The sequence below is a fragment of the Lates calcarifer genome, linkage group LG17 (genome assembly GCF_001640805.2).
Source record: "Lates calcarifer isolate ASB-BC8 linkage group LG17, TLL_Latcal_v3, whole genome shotgun sequence".
Taxonomy (NCBI): domain Eukaryota; kingdom Metazoa; phylum Chordata; class Actinopteri; family Centropomidae; genus Lates; species Lates calcarifer.
In genome coordinates this window covers 22,028,295-22,051,911 of record NC_066849.1, presented here as the reverse complement: position 1 = coordinate 22,051,911, position 23,617 = coordinate 22,028,295, and the positions used below count along the sequence as shown (strand labels likewise).

At 44.3% G+C, this 23,617-nt stretch overlaps 1 protein-coding gene across 1 annotated transcript in view; it reads right to left on the bottom strand.

The window, feature by feature from the left end:
* The window catches only part of syde2 (synapse defective 1, Rho GTPase, homolog 2 (C. elegans)), a 48,290-nt gene extending 25,040 nt beyond the window's left edge, over nucleotides 1–23,250 (bottom strand). Inside the window, 4 exon segments of the mRNA XM_018694022.2 lie at nucleotides 1,079–2,217; nucleotides 12,118–12,517; nucleotides 12,628–12,929; nucleotides 20,952–23,250. Of these exon segments, the coding sequence (XP_018549538.1) occupies nucleotides 1,079–2,217; nucleotides 12,118–12,517; nucleotides 12,628–12,929; nucleotides 20,952–23,040 (3,930 nt within the window). The 5' untranslated portion in view covers nucleotides 23,041–23,250.
* Between the last annotated feature and the right edge of the window lie 367 nt (nucleotides 23,251–23,617).

Here is a 23,617-nt window from a genome sequence, read left to right as displayed (position 1 = left end):
TCTGAATAAAGCCAGTCGCCTCAGGACGGCTCAGCGACATCATGAAGTGCGGTACATACTGTACATCTCCTGTATCTTTTCTGCTCCTGCCAGTCATCCAGCACTGTCTCTGGCTGCAGGGTGAACACTCATCTCACGGTACATGGAGCTAAAAGGATGCTCTGGATGTAGGATTACATCTTTCCTGTTCTGTTACTCTCATACAAAAATGCATTATATAATTGTATACTCCCAGCCTTCTTTTCAAATGAATCTACATCTGTATAAAATTGACAGAACAGGATTAGAGTGGCTACGACCCAAATGTAAACAGTCAAAATATATTTAATTATATATATCATATAGACCTGGACTAATCAGTAAATTAAACAGAAATGCATAACACATCATGGTTCTAGCTTTGTAAATGTGAGGATTTGCTATTTTTCTTTTATTTCATTGTAAATTTCATATGTTTGGGTTTTGGGGTATTAGGCAGATAAAAAAAGATTTCTAAAGATCTCACTTTGAGCTCTGTGAAATATCTCTAATTAATTCATTCCCCTGTTCTCTGTAATTATACTGATAGAATGCTTAATCTCAAAGAAAACAGGCAGATTAAATGATATGAAAATAATCAGTATTTGCCGTCCTAAGTGCTGACATCAATTAGAGGTTGATTGAGAGAGAAATAACCAACAACAAATGTGGCAACAAATCAATCATTAAAGCCCTTTATAAAACTCTAAGTGTTCCCTGTTTGAAGCTTTTCAAATAAGAGGTTTTGCTGCTTTTCTGTTTTATATAACTGAAACTGAATATGGATGAGTTTTGCAGTGTTAGACAGAAAAAACAGGCAATTTGAAGACTTAGGAACTCTAACTTGTTATGGACATTTCTCACTATTTTCTGACATTCATCTAAATAATTCATTGATTAATTAAGGAAATAAAAGCCAATGCACAAATTAAAACCAGGGCCTTTGCCACAGAGTCACCTGGTTTACTTGTTAATCACAGGAGAGCTGGAAACTTTCTTCTCAAAGTCAAACTCATTGAACCACACACACACACACACACACACACACACACACACTCACCTGGCAGCCTCTCTTCTCAATCTCATTGATGCACTTGCTTATAAGCAGCGGCACCATCAGTCCTGTGTTCTCCTTCTCCACCACCCGCCACGCCTCCACACCGAACACCTGGGGCTCCCTGTCTCCATCTGGCCCCCCGTCCAGTGAGTTCTGCCACTGCTCCATCAGGCTCAGCTTCACGTAGATCAGCCCCCGTGGCTCCAGCTTCACCGCCAGCTGGTGGGAACGCGTCACCCGGAAGAGCGCCGGCAGGACCACCGTGCCGTGGCAGCAGACGCGGTTGCGTCTCGGTGTGGGCTCCCAGCTGAACACCACCAGCTTCAGGTGCTGGGCATTCTCCAGCTCAATGTTGAAGGTGTGGTCCATATCCAGGAAGGTAGTGCGACATGTGAGGAGAGCGGTTCGTGCTTTATTAACCGAGTCCACTTGGATGGCGCAATAGACGTCCCGAGAGTCAATGCGTGGAGGTTTGAGGTCTTCAGCGCCGTAAAAGTGCAGGCTCATGAGTCCAGAGATGTACTGGCTGCACTTGGGCTGCTCTGTGAAGCTGTAATGGCGGAAAGCATCAATGTCCAGCTCTGTGCCATTAAGTTTCGAGCTTCCACTTCCCTCCACCTCCTTGCCTTTCCCTCCCTTCCCCTCCGCAGAGCCGTGCTTCCCAGATTTGGCCACCAGCTCTGGTGAGTCACCGTCGCTGAGGTAGCCACCTTTACTGGCTGACTTGGAGCTGCCGTTACTTTTCTTCTTGTTGAAGCTGTGCTGCGTGGACACGCTGCTGTCCAGGTGGTAGCGCGAGATTACGTTACGGCTCGCCTGCCCACCCCCGGATGATAACCTAGGAGGGCCTGAAGATTGAGGAGCGGCCTCCGATCCACTCCCATTGTTTCGGGGAGAATGAGCTCTCGGCTCCAACTGATTGCTTCCATTGCCGTTGTTGCTGTTGCTGCTGCTTGGGGTCCCCTTGACGCTGAGTTTCCGGCTAAGCTCTGGGAGCTTCTTCATCTTCATGGAGATCTTCCTGACGGTGCGTGGGGACTTGATCTTGTCTGGGAAGGACCAGTTGATGGAGCTGCTCTTCTTGGCCGGGTTTGGGCTGGAGGGAGGGGAGAAGCCGACAGCGTTGGGCAGGTCAGGACCATCTACAGAGGAAATAACAGAGGAGGAGAAAAGTTGATTAAAAGGACGACTCTGAATTGAATTTTGATATTTCTTTGGTTGACACTTGGTGGAACAGTTTAAACACTTTTACTGCCAAACTCTTTGGCAGGAAAATATTTAGAAAGCAATTCTTGGATTACGCACAGGAACAAATGGGTACCACCAGTCACAGGTTCTTAAAGTCACTGTAATCACTGGTTTCACTAGACAATCCACCTTACTCCTGTGATTAGTGAATGTTCAGATGTCCAGTGAAGACACACAGGAAAGAGAAGACTGAAAAAACCAAAGGCAAAGTGTGCATGAGCCATAATTTACAGTCTCTCAGAAAAACACTACATCTCTGTGGCACATCATCAAGCGATTAGGTCTACATGCAACCCAGTAATCCACTGGCAGAGATACATTGAGCAGGCGTCACTTCATATAAACATTTCAGCACCATATAATACAGTTACAGTCTATAGATGTAAACCTAGACAGTGATTTAGCTAATTGACGGGTTTTAAAGAAACAGATTTAAAAAAAAATCTGATTGTTCACCCAGAAGTTTCCATGAGGCCTCTTTTGCTTAAAGTGGGCTTCATTCAATCAAACACCAGGGAAATGAAAGTGGAATGTCATTAGCTGCAGCTCCAGGAAAAACAGTGGTCTATAAGCAGGGCAATGTCTGTCTAGAGACAGCAACTGCTTCAAGGCTGAGCTAGAGTTACTCAGTCATTATTCAGGTTGAAAAATATCCACTTGGGTTGGACCTTGAAGGCGGCTCTCGCCTAACTAGACGTCCACACCATGAAATTTCAGGGTCTAGATTTCTATGCAGGAGTGCCAGCCATTGTTTAGTCTACAGAAGCGAAACTGAGGCTTTACGTTTGATCCATGTTTTCAACAGGTTGCGCACCAACAAAGACTTTATAATACTGAACCCTCACACAGGCAGTATATCAAGCTATAAATCCAACACTGACAAATTGTCACTTCATGAAGTTGTTGAGGCTAAACTGTTAGCATTAGCATTTGTTTAGAGTTGTGTTTACAGACCCCTGAAATATTAAGTTCAATATTCACTCTGTTTTGGTCTCCATCATCCTCCAAGGGAAATATCTGGCTCTTTAGCTTCATTATGTTCACCAGCTGGTTGCTAACAGTCAGTAGCACCAACACTTGTTGCTCTGTCTGCAGTTATGATGATGTGCAGGTAGTACAAAGCTTTTTCAGTTAAAACAGTTGTCTGCACCTGGAAACTACACTGATGAGCGGTGAGCAGTGAGAGTGGCTAAAAACAGTTAAGTTGTGGGCCATAAAACCGAAACAATGAACAGAAAGACTTCAAAATAAACTCTAGAGCTGAGAGGAACTGCAGAATTGAGAGATAATTCTGTGTTGATTCCTCCTCCTTTCAGACACACACAGCGATGAGCCATTGTTCATATATAAATATCAAGTCAAAGAAGCTTTAAGAGCCAGTCCACCCACAACTGCTTTCACTGTTTCTTATCTGTACAGTTATGTCCACATAACCATATCACTCCATCAGTATGTGCTGACTGTAACTGCCATAATGACAACAGATAACAATGTTAGAAATTTTGGACAGACACAAACAAAATATACACATTCTGCATCCTAGCATAAATATCTGTGAAATCCACAAAGCTACACACTTTTTAAGAGCCCCATCACTGACCTGGATGCGACCCTTTCAGTCATTTTCTAAGTTGAAAAAAAATCTGGCAGTGGAGGAGAAAAGAGAAATTTGTTGACATGGAGCCAGCCTCGATTTGAGTGATTAAAGGGGAATTTGTCAAATTATGGGCATCCTGCTGTTTGCCCAACGGGAAGCTTGAGCCTCTCCTCAAACACAAAAACAGCTATTTTCTACATTCAGTGCTCCTTTAATAAGATTTCTTCTGGGGCTAACCTGCATTTTTTTTACACTTTAGAGGGAATACCTCACTGCATGAGTTAATGGGAGATTAAGGCTGAGCCACATGACTCAGTGGGAAGAATTTACCTTTTGAAGCTCTTTTCTTGAGTGCTTTTACACCTGGCCTAAATATTAAAAAAGACAATAAGTTCTGGGGCTGGTGAGCTATTTAGACATTAAATGCATTCATGATAAGAATTTTTACGGCACTGAGTTTGGATGTGTCATTTTGGATAAAAACGTTTTAACTGGCTAATTACTCTCTCTGAATAAGTCTCTGAAACAAAAGAGTGATTCTGTGAGCAGGGGAGAAAAACACAGGGAGAGAGAGATACAAAGTAGAAAGACGAGCGAGGGAGCGGTTGACCCTGCCAACATCACCAGCTCTATTTTCAGAGGGGACCTGCTGTGCTATTCTGGGATGAGGGTCCGCGAGTGAAAAGAGGGAGGCAGAGGAGGTCCAACAGGATGGAGAGAAGGGTAAGATGGGGGGCAGGAGCAGGGCAGGGTGTAGCCTGCAGATGGGGGACAAAGGCACCCCTTGTCCAGGCTCTCAGAGGTCTGGATGGTCGACTGGAAGGCTGGCAAGCCGGCTGGTGAATGTACAAATGAACACGGCTGTTCTCTAACATTCCTAACCAAACCATGTTTAGCCTCCTTTCCCCCCTCTGGCTGAGTAGCCTTCCCTGTCACAGCTTCCTGCCAATAATAGACACAGAGGTGCTCTGAGAAGGGAGAAAATGGGTGGAGGGCACTAGAGGTGCAAATTCGCCAAACAACATCTGGGGAGGGGTCGAGTACACAGAGAGCCCTGGTCAGGTCTGAAACATGGTTTCAGAAGAGAAATTCCACGTGCATGAAACACAGTTTAACTCATTTTAAGTTCTTATATAATCTAATTTCTACTTATGTACTGAGTATTAAATTACAGTCCCAATGAGAAAGACATGTAGAAATAAGTAGGACGTAAAAAGCTACAAAACTGTAATGGATCACAATTGTTGTTAGACATTTGCTATGGATACAGCAAGGCAGCATCACATTTAAAGAGGCTGTTACTGTAGATGATGCCACTGTTGCCAGAGGATGCTTTGTTCATTTACAGTAATTACACTCCTGTCTCTTGTTTAAAACTAGTAATTAATTATTATTGTGGAAACACTACATGTCAGAACCAGCCAATATTATCATTCCTCTACTGTCAGAATTGTATCATGTTGATGTGATCTTATAGTTTTTTAAATTTCTGACTGACTTTAATTACAATTAAAAGCAGATTAAAGGAGTTCTGGAAGTTGATTCTGTGTATATTTGCCATATTGTGATTATGAATATAAGCTTTTCCTCAACTCGTACTCTCAAGAGCCTTCGATGGAGAAAATTAAAATAACTCAGTCTCCTGCTGTTGTCCCATTTTTTAGATAACCAACATGAACTCAGGCAACATCCACCAGCCTCTGACAAAGTTAATGACTGTTGCATTGTTAATGACAGTGATTTCACACACACACACGCAGCTGTGTCTTCTGTAGCCTTTGGCCTTGTGGCAGCAGCCAAGAGAGTAATGTGACACCTCACTAGCTGAGGTTCAGGGGCAATGGTTTGACACCCAACCCTCCAGGGCCATGTTCCAGGGGTCAAAGTGCAAAAGGTCTGCATTCCTCTGGGTGACACCTGAGCCGGGCAGCTCTGTCCACCCCCAACGCTTTAACACACACATGCACTCAAGATATTACTGTAACACATAGAGAGAGAGTGCATGTAAATATGCATACATAAAGTCAAACACACACACACACACACACGCCCTCTGTGACCCTGTGGCCCTCCTCAGGCACCCGGTCACTGACACCTCCTAACAAAGGCCAGGAATTTATGACAAGGGCTTTTCACAATGCTGGCACCAGACAGGTGCAGGAGGACGGTGTGAGTGTGACAAACTCATTATCAAATATGCCCGATATATTTTTACAGCCATCGTGTAGCATAAGCGGCCGACGAGCCAAATTCTCGCTCTCACCGGTGCCAAGACATAAATAATAGTGCGAAAATGTGAAATGTCCCTCAATTGAACAAAGTTACACGCCATGGCCTGCAAGAATGTCACAATGTGTGCATGTGTTTGTTTGTGAGAAAGAGAGAGACAGCCACTGGGCATACTCTGATAAGCCTTAGAGGGAGACAATAATCTGCTGTCCCTGATTACCCCTGTAAAACCACTTGTATTCACTTGAGTGTGTGTGTGTGTGTGTGTGTGTCTCCGTACAAGCATGTCTGCCAAATGTGCGTGTTCAATGTAAAAACAGGAAGGTTCGGGGTGTGCTGACAAACAAGGGCAGTGTAAATAAACGGGTGAATGGCATACTTGTCCTGCAATTCCTTCACTCTGTGACCGAGGCTCGGCTCTGCCCCGCTTCCTCTCCTTTCGGCTCTAAATCATTCAGTGTTGGAAAGCCTTTCAGGGGCCGCGGGAGCCCGGTCGTTTCATTACAATGGTTACAAAACCCCAGCTAATATATCCAAGCATGCAGGCCTTCTCACTAGCACAACATGGCCCCCTGCCAAAGCGGCCCTCATGTAGTCTTAACTCGCCTACCACTGGAGGAGGCATTCCTGCTCTGCTGTAACTCAACCAACAGGGTGGCTGCTAATTCTAGACAGCCACCCCCGGCCTCACCGCACTGCCATGACCCAACCAACAAGGCACTGATGGGGATGTAATGATGTGTTGACAAATGTGTTTTTATCCAAAAACCAACCAAAAACATTTTCAGCACTAAACTAATAAAATCTTAATTTAATGATTTTACACTGCAGCTCTGCCAACAGTAAATTACCTTCCTCTTTTCATTGCAAAAAAAAAAATAATAATAAAAATGAATTGCTAACTTCATCTCACAGACTGAGTGAAGAATTTATTGTTAATGATTCAAAAAGGCACCAAGACACTATACATACAGTAACCTGATGGGACAACAATAAATCTAAAATTAGACATCAAGCATGGGTACTATTTGGATTTTATCAATACAGCTACTCTTATCAATACTCCTTTTCAGTCAAGTTAAAAAAAAAAACATTAAAAAAAACACCCCTAATGGACATATGTCAAATATTTAAGGGTTTTAATGCAGTGTTTTGTTTGATCCAACTCAGCATGTCATTGAGTAATCAGTCACATCATGCATGAAAAAAAAGAAAACCTTGTGAAGTTTTACAGGTAGGAAAAAGTCGAGCCCAGTCAGTTAAAATCAACTGCTGCTGTGTGAGAGAAAGCAACTGAAGGCTGACAGTAGCTTGAGAATCACCAGCTCGACACAATCAAACAGAGTCTGCATCGAGCTTAAATTTATACTGAACGGCTGGACTGGTATCTTCATTTGCTGTGCTCGATTACCAACTACTTTGACCAATTTCCTGGGAGAAACCTTGTATTTGCTAGTTTCAGCTCTTTTGCTGCTTTTCATCAATGCAAACTGAATAAGCAACATAAAGACATCACACTACTCTGTGGGAAGTTGCTATGGCCATTTCTTTGTATTTTTTAGTATTTAATAAAGAAATTAATCAACAGATTCATCAGCAATGAAAATAATTATTAGTTGCAGCCCTAGATAATAGTGTTTGGGGTTTGTAAAGGCTCCTGGAAAAACTCTTTTCAAATGCTTCTACAACATAAACTACAGATATTGTTGTGAGTCATGAGCTTCAATTCATGTACAACCAGTTGTAGTAAGGAAAGATCTTGCATTAGTGCATGTAGATAAAATGCTTTACCCTTGGAAACAGAGAACAGAGCAGTTTTCTACAGCTGCTGTGGTGCTGAAATGAAGAACAGACCAGAAAGAAAGAGCCATGAGAAAACTATGTGACCCGAACTTCACATCTAGTGCCAAGCTAAGGAATCTGTTCTGGTTTTGAAGTACTGTTCTCACAGTGTTCGCTTCTCTAAGTTGTTGACTTCCTGCTGACCTAACCATGCAATCATCAGCTGAGATTAGATTCCAGGTTTGAACTCAGAGGCTTGAACTCTCATGTAACTTTAGCAGCCGGGGCCAAATCTCAAACTCGGCAGCCAGCGTGACCAAAACAACCCCCCGAAATAGCTCTGATCCCATCCTGAGCGCTGGCCAAGTCAGATTCCCCAAACAGGCGCTAAAGGGAACAAGAGATTGGGAACACAACCATGCTCACCACCCCCAAAGTCCATCAATCATTATTCTCCATACAAATAGAGCATTCAGATGGACAAAAAGTCAGTCAATAGGCAGCACACGAGGAGTCTGGAGTGTATCCGGTGAGGGAAAAAGAACCAGCGAGCCGAACAGAGGGAAACTATAGTCGCAGAGAGTCATCTACATCTGCACTGCTTCATTAATTCAGCAGACGCTCTTATTCGTGCTCAATCAATGAGAGGCCTGTCAAATTTTTAGTCTTGCAGATAAAGTGGAGTCTGTATTCAATCTCGCTTTCATGAAGAATCAGAAACAGAAGACAGAAAAGATGGAAAAGATGAAAGATTAAAATAGCAGAGTTCAACAGTGTGGCTGCACTTCTTCTTTTCTTTTTTTTTTTTGTTAAAGCTTAGATCAAAGGCCATTATTCCCTAGGAGGCGTGGGTACACTTAGAAAAATGTGGTGAGGCAACCCATGATGTGGTATCCTAAACACACGTACAGTAGATGCGGTAAAGATACAGCACACTGTGGTAACAGTGATGTTACTACCAACAAACACATTTAGTTAGGTTTCCTATTCTGCTATTTCTGAACGCACTTTTATGTATTCAGGGATCATTTTTTGCAAGCATCAGCTACATTTTTGCTGACTATTGTTAGTTTTAGATGAATGCTGGAGGTGTATTTGTTAGGGTTTAAGGAAACTATTACTTTCTATTCACTTTTGTACATTATGAAAATTGATTAAAAGAAGGAAGAGCAATCACAGTGAAAATCAAGGCTGCATTAGGTTTTGTCAGTTACATTTTCACAGTGGTAGCATGTTCCACACTAGACTTTCTGCAACGCACTACATCATAATGATACAAAGTAACTTGTGGTATGAAAGAATAGGCAAAATATAGAAGTTATATACAGGGCTTATTTTCAAGAGCCTGCTAATTCATTTTATACGTCAGTGAAATTAGTGTAAATCAATGGGTGATGGGAAAAGTACAAAGTCTTAAACAGCATTGTATGCTTTTCAAAACGGTTAGCTTTTATGTCAAGTATATGTCATTTGTAGTAAATTAGGTAAAACATGCTAGAACACTGGCCTTCCTTTTGGCTTAAAAAAGTATATGTTTCATTCAAACAGACAGTGAACCAAACCACTGCAGATACTTTATGCTAATTCTGTGCTATAAGATAGAATGAGATACTTATTTCAGTTTTAAAGCGCTCTGCAAACTGTCTTGCAGTCAGTGAGTGAACAGCTTCTTCTCAACCATCTGGTATTTCAGTTTATATCAGGCCATGAAAGTCCAGTTTATCTGACAACTCAGAGGAAAACAGGGAGAACATCTCATAGAAATCTTGTTTTAGTAATTATCCATGTCCCCCAAACAGGCTCAGTGTGACCCTGCCGTGGAGGGATGGGACACGGACTGCAGGATGGAGAGAGGGCCCACAGCGGGCCGTTGTCCTTTTCACTCGTGCCCACCATCCCCCAACACTCCCACCCAGTTAAAGAGCAGAGGGGGGAGTGCAGCGTCATTCTGCAGCCAATTCAGATTGTGTTAACAGCAACCACAATACACACAGCAATTTCTACAGGTGGAGGAGGTCTCTGACTAAAGATGAGGAGAGACGGTGAAGTGATATTATACCTGCCTACTGCTCCTTTTGATTTAAAACCAAAGTGCCCACAGCATCCACAACACACACACACTCACACAGAAACAACCAGTAATGAGTGTTTCCTCTTTGATGACACGTAGCCGGGCTTGTTGCTCTTTTTTTGTTGCAGTGAAGTGTGGGATGGCGTCGCCAAACCCACAGGAATCAATTGCAAAGTCAACAGGCAGCAGAGAGGGAGCCAGTTCCGGAGCGAGAGAGAAAAAAGGAAAAAGAAAAAAAAACAACATTGCTACTCCCACTTTCACAGCTTCCAGAGAGCAGCAGTAAACCCACACTATCACAGCCCTGCTACTGAAGGCTCCTGTTAAACAGAATCTTATTACAGGATGTGAATGAGGCACAGGTCTTTGAGCGGTAGCAAGCTGATGGGAAACATATCACTTTTGAAAAAAGAGGTAGACGGCTCAGTGGGCGTTAAATAAGCCTTTCTGTTCACACGAGCTGAGAACAAGACTTCTTCTGCGTTAAAACTGCTGAACAAGCCACTCCAGCCTCAAATTATGTCCACTCATCTGCTTACACAGCATGAAAGACCCTAATGACACTAGCAAATTTCATCTAGACTGCAAAATAGGTCTGAATCTGTGTGGGCAGAAATAGCCTAAATTTAATTAGCTCTGTGTGCCGTGATTAGTGCCTTTCCTGGGCCAGTACACTGAGACTCATTTGGGACTGGTTTAATCCTAATCCCACAAGGAAAGTCTCTCAGGACGGAGAGTTTTGCTGAGCCGCACGTGATGTCAGCGAGAGCCAAGAGTTTGAAGCCAGTCACTGAGGATCAAGGAGTTTATCAGCCGCCAATCAAACCTGTGTCCTTGTCAAGGGCAGATTTGTTTTGGGAGATAATGCAACACCTTGAGTAGTGGAGACTTTCCACTGCATAAGAGAAACAGTTTCTTTATATGTACTGACTATTGTTTTAAAACAGGGAAAACTGCAGCCAAAAGCATATTCTTTCTTTTTTAACAACACATCACAACGACTTGTGGTTTCAACTACTAAACCCCTCAGTATTTTACAGGAAAAAGTTATTTCTGAGCTCATTTCAAGCTTCACCCCTGCAGTAAAAACTGTTGCTCCAAACACCAAAGCTGGCATATTAGATTTCATTAAGCGTACCCAAACTATTCAGCCTCGCTTTGTGCTCCTACAACTAGAAATGACTGTTGCGTGCCACAGAAGTGTTGTCAAAAGTTGTAATTATAGGCTCAGCTCAAGATGCGCCACTTGGTTCAAACTACCATGTTGCCACATCAGAGAGAACAAAAAGTCGGAAGTTAGAAAAGACAGATCGAGCTTATTAAGAGACAGAGAGCCGCGCGCTGGCTGTCATCATTATGCCGTTGCTGCAGACCACAGTTGTCAACATTTTCTATGCACATAATTGAATTTAAAAAAAAAAGGTGCAGAGAGAACACTCCTATTCATTCAGTTATGTTATTAAGCTCCCTGGGTCGTGTATCTGTAAGCGCACTTTCAAAGTGAGAGGACATTAATTCAGTTGAGGCCTAAAAAACTTTGAGAACCACCAATTTACAAAATTAACAGCCCTCTGTGAGCTGCAGTCACACGTAAAGGGATATTCTTTCCTCTCAGGAATGCCAGTTCTGAATTCCTCCTGGCTAATGTCTGTCTGAGTTTAACTAATGAGGGACACAGATATGGAGTGATATGATTAGACAGCTATGGCTCCTGTCTGTACCGATCACACAGAACACAACAAGGAAAAACTGAGTAAGCATGGCTACAGTCTATCAGTTATAGAATTCAAGAGGAATTGTGGATTTTAAACCCAGGCTTATGTCATTCTTCATCTTCACTGTTCGAGACTAGTAGAAGACTTCCAACTAAATAAGTCTGTTCATCCTTTGATTGGAAACATTTTCAATACCGGCTGTAATTAGTGCTCAAGGTGTGCACAACCGCAAAAATCTGCCCAGAGTGACTGGCTGAGAGACAGACAATGATTGGCCCTTGAGCATCGGCCCCAAAGAAAAGTAAGGAAAAAAGTCAATGAAGAAGTCGACAAAAAGCAGGAAGGGGAGGAAAGTAAGAATGAGAGAAGGTGTGGGTGGCTTTCATTTTTTTTGCCTCACCTGTAGCTCTGCTGCTGGAAGGCCCCCCCTCCTCCTGAGGTTTGCACGCGAGCATCTGTCTGTGCAGATGTAGCGCCTCTGTGGAATGTACAGCATTCCCCTGACTCCCATCTCCTGAACCGCCACAGAGGCCTTCGCCGAGCGCTTCCGGCCCTGCGCTGCCACCACCGCCCTCCAGATTCCTGCCGCCGTGCCCAACATCTCCTCCCCTGCTGGGCCTCCTCTCGGGCTCTGTTCGAGGCGGTACCAGCAGCCGGACTGAAGGTCGGTGAGACATCTCCAGTTCATCGTCCTCAGGGATCGGGTTGTACCAGATCTCTCCTTCGTCGTCTGCATCGTTCTCCTCGGCTGGGTCCACGCTCCGAGGGTGGGGAGACACCTTGGCCTGACCGACGCTGACCTAAATTAAGAAGAAGGCCAGAGTTTCCTGTTAAAGAGATGTGATACAACAACCACCATGCTGGATGTTACCGTCATAAATCACAGTCTTGTAAACATCTTGAAGCTAACCTGAGGCAGCTGTAGGCGGACCGGCCGCAGCGGGGCTCCCCCTAAGGGTCTCAGGTGGTCTGGGGAGGGACTGGGAAGAGGAGGAGGCTGATGGGAGCCCTGGCTACCCTCCTCCTCGGCTCCCAGCATTCCCTGCGGCTCATCCTTGGAGCAGTGATTCTTCCCAAGGGAGCTCTGCTGCAGCCAGTTGCGCTTCTTGGAGACAGTGATGGTGGTGAGCGGCTGCCTCCATGACGAAGGCTCAATGGCTCTGCCCGCTTCACGGCCGTTAGCACAGGGGGTTTGGACATTCTCAATGAAAGCTGAGGGAGTGATAGAGAGAGAAAGTTTGAGCAAAAAACTTCATGCCAGGAGAAGCTAAAAAAAAAAAAAATCATTTGATTGGCATTAAAAAGCAACAAATAATTATCATAATCATCATCACTGAAGAAATCATTGAACTGAATTCTTTCACAGCATCTGATGTTTAACCCCAGACTATTCGTGTCCTGTCAAGTTAAAGGAAACATCTGTATCAAGAAACCACAGGTGTCGAAATACTGAACAAAGCCATTAAGTTTAATAGAGTTTTCCTCTCTCATCCCTTCTCTCATTCTTGTCCCTGCTTTTAAAAGTCACCAAAAAAAGAGCCACGTCTCTGCTTTGTCTCATCCGACTGTGATATCTTTTTGGATGGAACATTGACATGTAGTTTTTATGGCCAAAGTCAAACTTTCAATCATTCCACCACAGGCCCCCAGAGCAACCTCCACCCCCTCCCCCTCCCCCTTCCCCTTTCCTCCTCAGTGACATCCCATTTCAGTGGTGTCAGCTTCGGGGATATGTGGGCTCCGAATTCAAAAGAGATCACAAGGAGACAGAGGGACTGAGTGCACATATCTTCCATCACAGTAACTTGGAAAAAAAAAAGAGCGAGAAACCGCTGGCATTACAGCTGTGAAAATAGAGCAGAGAGGGGAGGGTGTGTGTAAAGGGGGCTGACAATAAGTACAGCCGGTGGCGATATGTGCACAGTGAAAAAGGACAAATAAGGGAGACGAGGACAGGGTCCCTTGATGTCGCAAACAAAAGCAACAAAAGAGCGCCTGGGTAGCTTCAAGTGTGTTAATGTGTTTGTGGATGTTTTTTATTCAGATAGTAAGAATTTGTTTTTTTACTAGAAATCAGAAAGCACCTCTGCAAATCATCTGACATGCTTTTATTTTTACAAGAGTTGATGCTGGCAGAGAAAAACAACCTCTGTGTGTGTGTGTGTGACATGGAGTGCGAGGTGCTGAGGGCAGGGTCCTGCTCTAACATGTACAGCAGACTCGTGTAAAAGACTGTTTTGATCCTTCGCAGCTCCCAGACGAGCCCCCTCCACATGCTATAATGACAACTTCTCCTTTCCGCAAGGAAATGCATTTTCATGCACGCCAGGCTTCATCTACCAAATTACAGAGCTGGGAATATTTTCACTTTACGAAATAGAAATTTAACACAGGGCATCCACTATGCGCATGTGTGTCTGTGCCATTGCAAAGTGTGAATGAGTCAGAGTAAACCACAACAGGGTTTTTCTTGTGTTATTAATCCAGAGCAGTCCAAGGCAGGAGAACAGAGGTACATTAAAAATCACATGGCCTCAAATTACATAACATCTACTCAGCAGATTGAGACTGAGGTACTTTTTTGCTTGGTTGGTTTTATTGACAAAAGCCTGAAAGCTGCACAGAAAGAACAGAGGAATCCACTGGGATTTACTTTTTCCTTGAAGTCAACCAGCCTCTCTCAGCTTGCCTGTGATCTACCAGGCAACTTTACAGAGCAACTGTTGACTCGCAATAATTGCTGCCCCAGAATCCCATAAACACCAACTCTGTATCTCCTCTCACCACAACAAAACAAGTCTTGAACTTTATTCCTCTACTTGCCGCTTGACTCTTTTTCCACTACAGAAATATGACAAGTATGATAAAAAGTGGGATGAAATTGGTTCTGTAAGGGATGCCATTCCTCTGCATTCCAGTTGATTATATAAGATGCTGCTGAGTATATAAAACAGCTTTCAGAGGCTAGAACAGAGGCCTTTTTTAAGGCATCCCTAATCTCCACACTGAGGGAATAACAAACAGCCTGAATGGCAAAAACACAACCACTCACAGCCTCTCTGTCATCCGTTTTGTGTAAATTCAAACAGACCACCATGCCGCCATGATATGAGGAACATCTTTAAGCATTTCTTCCTTTCTCTACTGTTTAATTTACAGAGGGTTTCCTGCCAGAAACGTGTTCGCATGACCTGAGCCAGCATCGTGTTCGAATTAGCCCCAGATTAGGGGTTGATGTTGTGTTTGAGGACCTGGAACTCAGCAGCTTTAGCATGTGCCGACTCCTGACTGAAGGAGAAAAGTATGTTTCTGGCTCTATACTGAGTCCCATGAGTTAACATCTAGGCCGAAGCTGACAGGCTATAATAATCTGCCATGGTTTGTTTTCAGCTGTTCTGGCCTGGCAGCTCTTTGTAACCCTCTAAACTCTGTCTACAAGCAGTGCTTTTACTTCTGTTTGAAACTACATGAGGGGAAACCTACTGAACTGTAAAACTGTAATGTGTGGTTTTTTGTTTTTTTTTTGCAAAAGTAGAATTGTAGACTTGTTTACTAGACTACATTAAAAGATTTGTAAGACCAAGACACAGACAAGAGGCTCTTTAGCACTTGAACTCACCGTCTTCCAAAATTCCTCCAAAATTGTGTCGTTAAACAGACACAAAACTGCTATATTATACTGCATTAGTTTTAGCTAGGTGTACCTAATAAACTGGCAACTCAGTGTACATAAAATGGGGACAACTAAAATGTAACAAATGCTAGATTTAAAGGCTATAGAGGCACAGATACAAAGACTATATGAATCAGGCTAAAAAGGAATACTTAAGAGATAGAGGCTAAGTTTGTTTTATCAAAAATTAACTATCACATGGATAAGTATGAATGAAATAAACTGTTGGAATAAGGTAGGGAGGATATTTGAAAGTGTAAACAAGCATGATATCAGAAAAAAGAGGAACTTTTGGGGAGGAAGGGGAAAAATATTTAAGACCAAGACAAACCCTCCCAACTGCAGATTATGCCGCCAACGCTTGGTCTGCTAACGCGAGACTAAACTGAGGTGAGATGGTTGTGCGTGGAGTTGTTGTCAGCATGCCATCTTCTTTAAGGGGTCTTTCATAACTGGAAGAGGAAGCGTGTTCTGACATGAGCAGCATTCCAGACCACAGCTCCAGATTTACAGCCTCGCCGGTGTCACACTCCTTTCACAGGAGCAACACCTTGCCACAGCAACAGCAGGCCACTGGGTTTGACTTAATAAGTGAGATTTTAGCCATTTTCACTGCTGTCAAATATCAAATCAGCAGGTCAGTATGCCTCTCCTTAAATAGTATTGATGTGAAATATGATTCCAGCAGACTGTTTCTGTACATCAGAACATTCAGCCTGATAAAAACAGAGAGTGGCATCACTGAGTTTGTTCTTCCTAAAAAATAATCTTCAAAATGGACATGGAATGGACACAAGGACACTTGCAGGTGGAGAATAATGAAAATAAAACTGAAGCTATTTACTTAAGCTAAGCGATTTACTTATTAGTCAATGGTCAAAAAAATCAACTCATTTGAAAATCAGATAATCAGTCAAAGTTACAGCTTCTTAGTTTGGAGGATTTGTTGCTTTTTTGTCTTATTTGATGATAAAGTGGAAATTCTGGCAGGTTTGGACACAACAAACAACCTGAAGACCTCACACTGAGCTTGAGAAGTTTAGTTTAAATTCTTATTTATATGTCTTATCTGTCTAAGCTGCCGATAAGGTAGGTTTCCAACAAGTAAAAATGAAAGAGACTGATGACCTTCAGAAGCACCAACCAAGTTCCTACAAACACAAAGCAGAGCAAAACAGAAGACTCATGTGTTAAAATTTCATAATAGAGCTGACGAAGCCTGTGCCATCACAACATGTAGACGATGTGTTCAGTGCACAGAAAACTCACACCCCTGACCTGAAGGTAACAGATGGCCAGAGCACATAAAACAAGGGTGCACGTCTGTGTGAGAAAATGAAGAGAATATGGCAGAGAGGGAGAGGTGGATGGGGAGGAGCGTTATGGCTTTGTCTGAGGTGCTGAAAGGAATGCAAACTTATAAAGAAAAAAAAGCTTATTTCCTGGATGTGCTGGTATGAACCTGTGCCATGTGAGCCTGACAGTAAACCCAATTATATTCATGTCTAAATCTTCTGAGTGACTGAATCTTTTTTCTCCTCTAAGACAAAACACTTGATCCACTTTCCCATAGGCTTTTCTTTTATTTCCTGAATTCCTTTTCCTTCATGGAGGCTCCTCTTTTGATAAGTGCAAAACACACACCAGCTAGTTTTCTCTTCCATACAGACAACACTTTGTTGTGTATACAGAGTTTGCCCCCCCAGAGGGAATCTTTTGCTGTGTGCCATACATTCCTGTTGACAATCATTCATATGGTAATGAGGATTCTCAATGTAGATTTTTCTTTTTACACCAGGGCAGAGTTGAGATTGTCCAGGATTGCATCACATGTCAACACTTGCATCCCACTGGGGCGTCATGGCAGCGCTGCCTGCTAATGCTAATATAACTTCCTCCTCAGTACATGTTGGCTTGAAAACCAAATTCTTTTCAGTGTTGCAGCTCCTCCAGTCACTCCTCTGCCCTGTCTCATTCTGTCTGTTTTAAAAAAACTGATAAAAATGCATCAGGGGAGGGACTACACAATCTAAAAAAGGCACATAGACTCACAGTGTGACCTAATTAGGTCCAAAACACAGGTAAAAGTAAGACAAGTCATTGAGATGTCCTTCAACAAAGCGCTGCAGCTCAAACAAGATGCTAGTGTTTGCCACACACTCTCAGCAGACACCATCATGTGAGTCATAAACCATCCTGGTATGAACCCTGATGCCTTAAGTTTCTCCTCCATCACCTGATCTGTCTTTAGAGCTACCATCCTCCATAAATCTGTCCAAGCACAGACACACCAGACAAGACTAATTATTGTACTTCCACCATCAGCCATGTGTGTTTATGAGAGGGTGTAAAAAAAACAGCATCACAGTAACAAGATTTTTGGCACAATGCAGAGACCAAACACCACATCGTTCTGACATGACTTGACAGCAGTCAAAGAGGATTGTATTACACCTGCACTCTCAACTCATAGCTACTTTGAATCAACTGAGCAAGCAGGAATTAATGTCATCAAAATGTTGAGCAATCCAGTGTAACCCTAACCCAGAGCATGTCTTTAGTTCACACTTTGCTTTTAAGATGAATTGTTGGACATTTTGGGGAATGAGGTTATTCACTTGCTTACAGAGAGTTAGGTGAGAGGACTGACACCACTCCCATGTTTAATGGGTAAATATGAAACTACAGCCAGCAGCTGGTTAGCTTAGCTTAGCACAAAGACTAGAAACAGGGGCTCAGCACCTCCAGGTGCCAGGTAACCAGCAGACACTCCTAGACGTAGCATCATGTTTAATGGCGTTGTCATCTAACTCTCTGCCAGAAAGCAAATAAATGGACTTCCTATAATGTCAAACTTTTCTTTTATAAGCGGTTTTAGCCTAGATTCAAAAAGCTATTTCACACCCCCAGTGCTGCTCTCTTCTTAAGTGGGCAGTATTTCCAGCCATGTAGACTGAGGATGCTTGGTTCTCTTAGTATGAAACAAGAGGACAGAGAAAACTTTTTTCTAAAAAAAAAAAAGGAATAAAAGACTCTCTGCCTCCAGGGAGTGGATCTCCTCTGTTAGTAGTATCTATGGCTCAGTCTCAGGTTTGACTGACACACCACTCCTGAGTTCAGGTCTGGCCAAAACATGACGCCTGGATACTGCCTGCCTGCCGGCACGCCATTGCTCTGCTGCAGCACAACACAACACAACAAAACTATAAATCCTCCAGCTGCAAATACAAACATGCATGTACACAACGTAGATGTGCATATGCATGCTTGTGTGCACAAAATCCCTCACCTACACATATACTTATATATAAGAAGTGACACGCTCAGCTGTGGGTGATAATCAACATGATTTTCTTACACAGTAATTAACTGACAAGTTAGAACAGAAATAAATTAGCCTCTGCCTAATTAAGCCGATATTTTGTCCTGTGACCACATAGTGAGGTTTAATTTCCAAGAAACACTCCAGGGGAGGAGTAGGCCTATTTTTAGAAAGTCAGATATATACAAATATTTGCATAAATTAAGAGTAGAATCATAAATTCAATGAAGAGTTTCAAGCCAAGACAAGCAATTCACTTGAGCTTTTGGCATTTCTTTTTCTTTTTTCTTTTTTAAATGGCTCTTTGTGAGGCGCTGAGAGGCCCACAGGGGCAAGATAAGCCTAGGGCTGACCTTAATAAATACTCAATCGCCCTTCATTTTGTTCATTCATGGCGAGGAATTAAGTGACACAACGCAAACAAGTTAAACAACAGGAATGGCATCCTAAATATTCAATCCCAAGTCTCTTTAAAATGCAAGTTACCATGGAGCTGTCCAGAGCAAACGACCGGGGAGGAAGGCAACATGACAGCCCAACCTCCCCCTCCTACACTCAAACACACAAAATACACACACACACACACACACACACACACACACACACACACACACACACACACACACACACACACACACACGCCACTACCACACAAAATAACTGCAGTGGCTTCTCTCCTGCTTTAGATTCCTCTGGCCACAGCTGTGGAAAAGTTCAGTGGGGATAGAGAGAGTGGAAAGCTGAGCAAAATGGGGAAAAAATGAGAATCGGGGGTGTGGGGGGGCCCTTGGAAACTAATATCAAGAAGAGTCCTGTCTTTATTTGAACCAGGAGAAAACAGAGGAAAGAGTTGAAGATGTAAAAGTTGTAGCTATGCTGTGCCAACAGCGGCTGGAAGTCAAACACAGAGGCCCTCTGCTCAGCAGCCTCAGAGATCACACTCTATTTCTAGCAGCACGGCAAGCTGACAGTCAACAACAGCCTGCGCACATGGCAGGTCATCTATTTACTCTGGAAAACACTGTCAGAACATACACTTTCACAGGCATGCATGCTGGCACTCATAAACATCCAAAAACACACACAAAAAAACTATTACAGAGGGCAGGGAAAATGAGTGGTAGAATAAAAAGAGATGATGATAATGGTTTTGATCCATACAAAGCGAGCCCATTTCCACATCCTCTAAAACAAATGTCAATACAAAGTTTTCCACACAGACAGTTTCCGAATCCTATGATTAAACTGGCTAAGTGCCTCGTTTGCAGTCAGCTCAGGTCAGCATGGACGAAAAGTGCAATTCATTCTGTGAAACCTTGTTGTATGCTAAAACAGCTAAATATGTTAAATATGCAGAGCGTGCAGCCGGTATAATGTAGATTATCATCACTGCAAGGCTGGTGCAAAGCATCAGTTCCTCTGAATGCTATTAAGACTGGGTATAAGAAGTGGGTAAACAGACCTTGTGGTGAGATTATTTTGTCCACTACAGTGTTCGAGGTCAAGGATGAACTGTCAGGCTTAACTTTTGAAGGCAACATGAATTACAAGTGGTTAAAGTGCTGAGAAAAATGGACATTTTATCAGCTATAACTCCATAGCAAACTGGGCAAACTCCATCAGCTGATGAAGACTGGATGATATGACTGAAAGCTCCAGAACAGCAATTAAATGGACACTGTGGTGATACTGTTTTACCAACTGAGTTTAATCCCAACTAATCCCTGTCTCACGTTAAAGTGGTTTCATGATACAGATGTTTTCATATTTTCACACCTCATCACAAGCAACATGAAAGCACAGTCAGAAAAATCATTTGGCATTTTGAACATAATCAAATTTCATACACACACACACGAACCCCACCACCAACACCACGGAAAACACCACCGCAACTAGCAGAGGAGAGTGAGTTAGTTGTTATTGGACTACGCTGTGAGTTGATCCGACCTACAACCTGATGTGCTATTAATTCAGTGTTAAAATGCACCTAAATTAGTGTGAAGGACAGAACCCGCCACCTGTTAGAGAGTCTTAAAAGGAAAGCAAAGAGATCTGAGGGGTCTCGTCCCTTTGCTTTGCATCCAGAAGAGGAGGAGTGCAGGGGTGGACCACCACCAGACGGAGTTTACTATGAGTGGAGGAGGATGGCAATAATCAGACGGGAGGAAGGAGGGTGAGAGGTCTCTGATTTTAGAGGATCCACGGGAGTTGAGGCCACTCCGTGTAGCCTTCCTACCTGGCTGCTGTTGTCGTGGTGACTTGACTGTGGGTGATTTTGCCTTGGCAGATTTAACCCCCCGGTTGGATGTCTGGCCCCCGGGTTTAGACCCTCCGAGGTTAGCCTGGGGACAGGAGCAGTCCTGGTTTTGGCCTCTGCCGCGGGGCAAAGATGAGCCCTCTATACGCTGCTTCATCTCTGAAGACAGCAGGCGGCCCTTGTGCATCCACTCTTGCATCTTGTTGACAGTGACACCGTGGCCCTTGTTGACAGAGCTGGCTCCCTGCGCTCGGACTCCGAACAGCCCCTGCTTGTTGTCATGACCCTGATGCATTGATGCCTCTGTGTTGCTGTCTGACGAACCTGTGAGGCTGTTGACCGAGCCGCTGCTCTCATTGAGCTGCCCGCCGCGGTCCTCCTCAGCACCAGCATCTTGAAGCAGCTCATCACTGCTGATGGCAGTGTGGTCTGACAGCTCGCCAACTCCTCTGACATTATCGCCTTCAGCCTCTATCACCTCTTTATCATTACAGATTTCTGGGACCTGAACACAGACTGAGGGTCCACCTGGATACCTGATAGCTCCGTCACTGGCAGAGCGCAGTAATGTGGGTCTTATCTTGGTCAAGGACAGGTTCACCATACTCTTACTGTTCAGCCTGCTTCTGAGCCCTGACTCAGAGTTCCCACTGAGACAGAGCAGGAGTGAGTCAGTGTCAGACACCTGCTGAGGGCTGTGGTCTCCTCCTGAGGACCAGGAGTCACTGTCCATGTTTTTGGCAGACAGCCGCGAGCACAGGCTGTCTCTGGACTGGCTACTACAGGAGGAGGTGGCCTGCTGATCAGTTAAACCACCACTAATCTGCTGGACATCCAGATTGATATCATTCATAGCGTTGATGAGAAGGTAATAAGCTTCTTTCAGCTGGTTCCTAAGCCTGTCTGTTTCCTGAGCACTGTTACCGTCATCAAGCTGTCCTTTGTCCTGACCTGACTGTAGCAGCTCTGCGGCCTCTGCCCTATCACCTTCAGTTTTTACTCTGATAGTTTCATAAAAGGGCAGAATTTGATTATCATAATAATCCTCATCTTCGCTGTCTAAAGGGTATCTGAGTGAGTTCTCTGTGGCGCACAAGGATGCCATGTTTATGTCGCATATTTCTAACTCTGTAGGGAAAAAGGTCGGGCTCTGCAGAGTACCTGCAGTCCCTCTGATGTCCCCTGCATACTCTGGCTCATAGCTCTCAATATTTCTGATTAAAATGTTTTCTTCCGTGTTTCTTGACACACAGTTTGGATACACAAGTGCCGCGCAATGTGGCGAGTTTGTCTCCAGAGTTGGGTTGTTGTCAAAACTCCAGTTGGCGTTGTGTTCATGTACGGCCGCTACAGTCCCTGCCATGTGCCGGGGCTGTCCTCTGTCTCTGGGCTCTGTCCCCTCACTATCAGCAGAGGTAGTTACCCGGCCCTGTGGAGGTTTACCGGCCCCGGTGCGCGCCTCTACCCGTGCTCGGTACAAAACGTGATTCGAATTGTCCCCAAACCCGATCGAGTCCCCGACGCTGCACTGCCGCGGGACCGAGACGAAGTGTTTTCTCTGGACATGCGGTCCTCCGAGCGGGGCCCCCGCCGGTAACGTGATTTTGTCAGCAGATCTGGAGCCCTGGTGGCTCCAATCTCCCTCCCCGAACACACGTCCCCCAAACTGCACGTCTCTTTGAAGTGAGACCCCCAGGAGCTCCTCATTAACCCGAACCCTACCCCCGCTGCTCCGCTCCTGGGGACGCGCGCTGGCCAACTCTGCTGCGCGACTCTCCCGGACTATTATAACCCCCCCTGTTTGCACCACCATCGCCCCGTCAACACAATTTTCGTACGTGCTCATTCTCTCTGTCGTGCAATCCAGCTCTGTGAGCAACACTACCGGGCGAGCCTCGTCGGAGTCTCGCTGCATTTGCAAAACTTTTTCTTTACCTTCTCGGCCCCCATTCGCCGCCGCCGCAGCAGCAGCAGCAGCAGAGCCGTATCCACCGCCGACCGTCGCTCCTTTCTTGGATTTCTTCCCCCGGAGTTTCGCTAGTAAAGTCCTCCGCAGAGGATCAGCCATTCCTTTCCTTTCCCCAGTTAATTCCTCCCGGTTTCTTTCAGCACGCTGGCTCCAGAAGGAAAGGACCGAGTGGGTTCTCCTCGCTCGCCGCGGTCAAAGCTCGCCGGGCGGACGGGCTCCTCTCCATTCTCCGCTGTCACCTCCGCTCTGTCGCCTCACTCACTCCTGGATCACTGTGTTCGACTGCACCACCTCTCGCCCCCTCCCTCCCTCCCTCCCTCTCTGCTCCACACACACACACACACACACACACTTTGCCTCCCTCCCTCGTTTTCTCTCTTCCTTTCTCTCTAGCGCCTCACCTCACCTTCTCCTCATGTTTGCAGCTCAGATATTTGGAATATTTTCCTGGCTCAAAGTTCAGGGACCTTGCACATAGGCCTATATTATTCGAAGAAAAATGCATGAAACCTGCTTTAAAACTACAGAAAGTTAAACTAAACTGAGCTTGCTTTGTAAAAAGACAAGCACAAGTCAACATCTCAAAAAAATATAATGTCACATTAACATCAGAGTAATCACAAAAATCACATTTAAATTACAAGCACCAGTGATATATTGTCAATCTTCAGATTAT